Source organism: Polyodon spathula, chromosome 38, assembly GCF_017654505.1.
Source record: "Polyodon spathula isolate WHYD16114869_AA chromosome 38, ASM1765450v1, whole genome shotgun sequence".
Classification (NCBI taxonomy): domain Eukaryota; kingdom Metazoa; phylum Chordata; class Actinopteri; order Acipenseriformes; family Polyodontidae; genus Polyodon; species Polyodon spathula.
The window spans coordinates 1,071,183-1,077,887 of NC_054571.1; the positions used below are offsets into that span (position 1 = coordinate 1,071,183).

Consider the following 6,705-nt stretch of genomic DNA (forward strand, 5'->3'; position numbering starts at 1 on the left):
TAAAACTGCCTATTTCTTAGATATTTCTTTACCCTAGTGTACTGTATGAATCATATAAGCTTGCTAAAACATTAGATCTCTTTCAAAATGCCCATTTGAGACCCATATAGTGAATGGATGTGTGTAGCATGGAGAATGCACGAAATAGTTTTGTCTACAATCACCTAAAGAGGGCAATAACGTTGCAGGGGTTACATCACACATGTACTGAGAGGCAGAAGTACAGCTTACAGAGGTGGGACACAAAATGGCAACCACCTTCCAAAATGTAAAGCTAGCGACTTTACATACATAGACCTGTATGTACAGCTATGGCCAAAAGTTTAGCATCACCTAGAATTTTAGGATTGAGACATTATTAAAAAAACAACCAAAAAAAAAAAAAAACAACCATATGAACATAATTTAGATATTTTATTTAACAACATCATGTAATCCAAAAGAAACTACAAAATGAGATTGCAAAAGTCAACCGGAAGCCATGATAGCAGTACAGTGTTTCATGTTAGATTTCGAAATGTCACATTTTTCCATTTTTGTCAGTAGTGGAACACTACAAAGCGGTGTGCAATGCAATATGTTAACGTAACATTATTCAGCAGGTTTCATTCGACTTTATGAAGCAAAATGAGTTCATTCTATAGGGTGATGCAAAACCTTTGGCCACAGCTGTACAGTTATCTTGCCTATGGAAGGAGTCAGAATAACAGTACAACTGCACAGGTGAAATAAGGTCAGGGCGTACACACTTTTGTCAAGAATTTATACGATATAGTATATAGTACATTAAGTATATCACATGCCATATGTCGGTCAGAAAATGTCAATGCATCAGATGGAAATGGCGTCACCATTAAGTATCAAATTCAATTTTCTTTTGAAGAAAAAAAAAAAGCTGTGATTTGATACAACACATTTCAAAATTAGAGTAAGTTATCGTAACAACATAGTTTTTAAAATATAAACTACAGGTAGGTGCTGTCAGTTAAAAATGCACAAAAATCCCCAAAAATGACATAGTAACCCTGTTCTGAAATGAGGATAATGGCACTTAATGGTTTAGGGTTAGCTATATTGTTGCCTCTGCACACCATACCTTATATAATACCCTCAGCTAACGCACTGTCCCTGCACTATTGCACTACTAATATGTAATTGTAGATATAACACTGTAGTAACCCTAACTTGTTGCATCTTATTTCACATTTTTGTATTATTATTTGCACCTACTGTAAACTACACTGTATTAAAATATGAATCTTGCATTGTAATCCTGTACTGCCCTGTAACACCTGTAAGTCGCCTTGGATAAAGGCATCTGAGAAATAAATAAGTAAATAAATAATATAATAGTTTACTTTAGTTACTTAAAATGTTTTATTTAAATGACTACATTAACGACACAGTAATTTTCCTGATAAGTAATAATTATGCTATGTTGGTACAGATTGGGGTTAGATGTTAAATGCATGTTGAGCAGACATAAGATTAAATGCATGTAATTATAAAAAAAAAAAAAAAAAAAAGTTTTAAAAAGAAAACTGACCCGCATAACGGTATCGCGTCCTAGAAAATAAAGGAATAAGAAGCTCTTAAATGACAAAGGTAGATGTTTATTTCTTGTCACAAAAAAAAGAGAACCATGCGTACTCACCACAAGAAAAAAAAATAAAAAAAACAGTTTTTTATTTAGTTTCGTCGTTGGCGCTGGCAGTCGAAGTCAGTGTTTTTTTTCATTTTTTTTTTTTTTTGATTATTAATAATAATAATAATAATAATAATAATAATAATATTGAAATATAAAAAAAGGAGGACACGTCTCGTCGCTCAGTCACTCAGTATGGCCAGCCGCAATGCCGTCAATTTACAACTCTCCCGAAGTCTTTATAACGTGGAAAAGCGTGACGTTGTAGAGGACCTGGTGGCCATTGTTCCAGGTGTAGAGCACCCTCTCCCGGGGGTTGTAGTCCAGCATTGATATGTGCGAGTACTGATTGTGAAAGGGGATGTCTGTGTACTCATAACTGGATGAATTTGTGTAATAAGCAAAGTAGATCTTAGCCCCCGCCAGGTGGGAGTTGGTCACATAAAGAGTGCCGCAGATCATGAAAGACTCCCCCGCGCTGCGTTTGGGGTACCCCGTGTCCCAGCTCTGCAGGATCTCCAGGGTCTGGGGCTCCAGCCGGCTGATCACGATGTTCCCTGCATTCTGATTGGTGGTGTAGACCGCCCACAGGCCGTTCTCGTCGGCCATGAGGTCTATGTCCGAGAAGCCCCCCCAGGAGTAAGGGAAGGTGTTGTTGTAGCCGGCGCTGGCCAGGCTCCTCTGGACCAGGATGCTGCGCGAGCGGAACTGGTACTTGATGACGATGTTGCTCTGGTACTTGTTGTAGTAGAGGGAGCCGTTGTACACCAGGTGGCCAGTGCCGGCCCAAGGGTGAGGGAGGAGGTGCTGCACGAAGTTCTGCCCCTTCATGAAGTCGTTCAGGGAGCGATATTCCAGAACCCGCCGGCCTTTGTAGTAACCGTCCATGGACCACACCTGGAACGACAGGGAATCGAGTTACAGATATTTCCATGCCACACCTAGAGCACGCCGGGTAAGACCGCTCAAGAACTTACTTGATAACTTTGCACCCAAACAAAAGAGCAAAAGAACCACGTCATAAAACGCCACGATGGGAATTGCTTGAGCTTTTGTTATTATCCGGTTTACACTAAAAAAGTTAGTAATGGTTGTACAGTTTTGATTTGTATGACTGGGAACCATTAGTGCAGATAATGTATTTTACAGAGCCACCCGAAAATGAAGGAACCGAGGTTCAAGGTGCAACATCTAGAAACAATACCGCCATCGTGACAGATTACTAATAAATGAATCCATTTATTGTACAATGTTTAAAATACTCATAGTATGAATATAAGTCTGTTCCATCGTTCCTGGCATTGCTCTATGCTTGTTATTTCATAGGGTATTTGTGCTGATGGCATTTATTAGATAAATATCATATCTAATAGCCTGGATTCGGCTATCCTATAGGTCAGGGATTCCCAACCCTTGTCCTGGAGAGCCACAATCCTGCAGGTTTTCTGGGTATCTTTAAATTATCAATAGCTAAAGACCTGGAAAAAATGTTGGTGTTGATCAATGAAGAAAATAATTAGTTCAGTTAAGTAATGGAGAACTCGGGTGGAACGAAAACCAGAAGACCCTGCGGCTCTCCAGGACCAGGGCTGGCAACCCTTGCTTTAGGTCTTCAGAAGAGCTTAACTGTCAGTCAATGAAAAGCCCTCCTTTAACATGCTAGTCCTTTTTTTGTGATACACTAGAGCAGTGGATTTCAACCCCGGCCCTTGGGGACCCCTGTGTCTTCTGGTTTTCATTCCAACTGAGCTCTCATTTATTCAACTAAACTCTTAATTGCACTAATAACTATCTTAATTGGGTCTTTTTAATTGCTTTCAGCTCTTAAACAGTTGGAGATTTCAACTTAATTATAAAATGTTATAAATAACTTGAAATCTGTAACTGACACAGGGGTCCACGAGGAAGGGGGTTGAAAAGCATAGCGCTAGAGCATTAAATGTGGATGAGACTGCATGTGTACTTGTCAAAATACCTTGAATAAATAGCTTTATGCTGCATACAGCTGACCTCTGTATGTGACATCCATACTACTGTCCAAACATAAACGAGTAGGCAAAAATTGTAATGTTTCAAACTTGGGAAACTATTAAATATTCAAACTATTTACATCCCTACAAGACACAACGGGATGTCATATTTTGTCAAATGGCCCTTCATATTTTCTGCTTAGCTTTTTCAACCCCATTTAATCTTTACTATGGTATAGCTTTAACTTGATCTGCACAAACAAATTATCGATAATTCAGATCAAGCGCTACAAAGGGGAGGTTCATTGGTGTCGATTGGGCTAATGGACCATTCCAAGTGAAACAAGTGGATTTGAAGTGGATCTCTGCTCTCCACAGAGTCAAAGAAAAGCAGCGATCATCACAATTCCAAGCAGCTGTTAATTAATTAATTAATTAGCCCACACCAATGACCCTTGTCTGATTGTCAGCACCTGATTTCTGCGGAGATCCAAATCTGTCCATGTAGTTGGGGGGTGGGGGGGTGGTTGGAGGTGGAGTCACTGCAAAGGTTTCTGGCTCAACCTTGACTGCTCTGAAAATAGAGTTGATCCACCCATCCATCAGCAAGGCAATCCTATTATCGTCCAATATTACACACTGCTGGGCAGCTAAGAAGTTGAGAAGTGAACTCATTGGAGCTGCCAGCGAGCCATCCTTCTCTGTGACAGCCACCCGCCCTCCCTGTAAATCACGCTCCGACGACAAGAAGAGGGAACCAGCCATCTCATTTAAGGGAATATGAATTCCACATGGCAAAAGCAGGGGCATTGGAGATATTTGTGCTCGTGGGGATGTGTGGGTTTCAATTCTGTGGATTCTTCAATAGATGTTAAGACCCAGGTTTATTACACATGGCACTACATCAAAAGTCTTCCAGCTACCAACCCCCCTTCAAACTTTGATACCATTTTTATCAATGAATGCCTTATGGGTTCAAAAATACATCTAAAAGAGTATTCATCACATGCGGTTATATAGCTCTGGCAAGTTTTGCAATCACCCTATAGAATGCAAATAATTGTGCTTCATAAAGTCGAATGAAACCTGATGGATAATGTTACGTTAACATATCGAATGACATACCACTTTGTAGTTTTCTATATGCTTAACGAAAAACTGACAAAATTTGAAAAATGTGACATATCGAAATCTAACATGAAATACTGCAGGACAATTATGACTTTTGCAATATAATTTTGTAGATGTTAAAGAAAAGATCTAAATTATTTTCATGTAGTTTTTTTTAAAAAATGATGTAGGTGATGCAAAACTTTTGGCCATAGCTGTATATCGACCTGATGCCATCCTAATCTCTTGGGCAGGCAGTCGGAGTAGGGTTGGCTTTCTGAGTAGGACAGCAAGGCAGTGGGGGGAACCAAAATTTATTATGATCAGGTTTTATTTTACTTAATTTAATTGGACAGTCCAGAGCATGCCAAGCATAATTGTATAGAGAAAATTAAACTGGCTGCAAGGTGACTGGCTGGCAAATAAACACATAAAGATGTTTCACTGCTTGCTAGGTCTCTCCACGCTCCACTGTTCAGCCGCACTGCCTGGATAGTTCCCTTTTTCAGCCTCTTTCATGGAGCTCAGTACGGTAGAACCATTAAAAGGTCGTTCATCACAAGCTTGAAACTAAATTGACAAGTGATTAAGTGAGGAAGATGGCTTTTTTTTTTAAAACAGTGTGCAGAACCCTTTTCGCTGAGCTCCATGAAAGAGGCTGTCATTTATCCATCCAATTTGAACATCACCTCTCCACTGTACTGAGACATATTTTAAAATCAAGGGTACAACTTCGAAGTGTTTCTTTCAGGAATAAAGATTTTAAATAAAAATGAGGAAAAAAATAATGTCCCTGGAGGAGTGAAGATCAAGGGGTATCCCTCTTCTCCCCCTACTGTCTTCACCCCTAAAACCAAGTGACCGAACTCTGCCACCTAACCAGTGGGGGTCTCTGTGGCGCAGAAAGGCCAACCAATCACAGACAACCTGCAGGAACAGAAAGACCAATACTGAACTCCCTGTAGGCACCAAACCAAGATGGGCAACTTGGCACAACCAGGATTCAACCAACCGAGCTCCAGATCAGATGACTCTTTCCACTCCCTCCAGCAGCGTCTTTACCAGGTGAGCAACCCTACAGATTGTTCATATGTCTATAGATTGTCTATGTTTACAGATATGACAATAATAATCTTATTTTTACTTGAGTTACAAAGCTGGAAAGGGATTACAACTGTTTTTTCTTTCTTTCCTGCTTAAAATAACTTTTTTTTGTGAAAAGCAACCACTTATCTCATTATGTTTATGTGCCAAGCTGGTATAGGGTTATTGATTTTTTTGGGGGGGTGTAATTTTATGTTGAATAGGATACGTACTGCAGTGCAGGTCCGGCAGGAATATATTCAATTCCAGACTTTAGCTGCAGCAGATCACGCTTGGGAAATATTCAATGGCAATACAGCATTGACTCTGCAGTTGCAATGCAACGCTTCTGTTCTGAAGGTCACGGGCAACACAAGTGGAGCTACAATATGTAAGTGCTCAGCATCTCAGCCCATTGAATTAAACAGAAAATCAAGGGCTGGATGTCTTACCACTCAACTAAATTCCTTATAAAAGTTTACCATGACGAATTTGCATGGTCATTTTGCATCTATGCATTTACCATAATTTACTAACGTTTGCCTTGTTTTGTTTTTTTTTTGCATTACCAAGCATCTCTGTCCTTCACAATGCTCACCTTTGCCATGCTTTCACTGGGCTTTATTACACTTTGCTATGCTTTTACTCCAGTAAACTTTGTATGTATCAGTATCAATAGCTCATTAACCGTTAGGAGGAGATTCGTTACAAATGGGAAGAGGCTGACCTTGGTGTCATTCTAACAAACTGGGGATATTTTTTATATCAGTATGTTATGAGCCAACACAGAAGGCTGGTAATCCACAGCAGAACCCTGCCTCCTGGGTCCTACCATCATATCAGCACCACCGCTGTGCAAAATGTAAATTCAAATCCACTCTACGTGTTGACTTGGGT

The 6,705-nt window shown here is 39.8% G+C and overlaps 1 protein-coding gene across 1 annotated transcript in view; it reads right to left on the bottom strand.

Moving 5' to 3' along the window:
- Positions 1-1,537: 1,537 nt before the first annotated feature.
- olfm2a (olfactomedin 2a) overlaps positions 1,538-6,705 on the bottom strand; it is a 49,816-nt gene continuing 44,648 nt past the window's right edge. Inside the window, exon 6 of the mRNA XM_041235769.1 lies at positions 1,538-2,542. Within this exon, the coding sequence (XP_041091703.1) occupies positions 1,865-2,542 (678 nt within the window). The 3' untranslated portion in view covers positions 1,538-1,864. The remainder of the gene's footprint in view (positions 2,543-6,705) is intronic.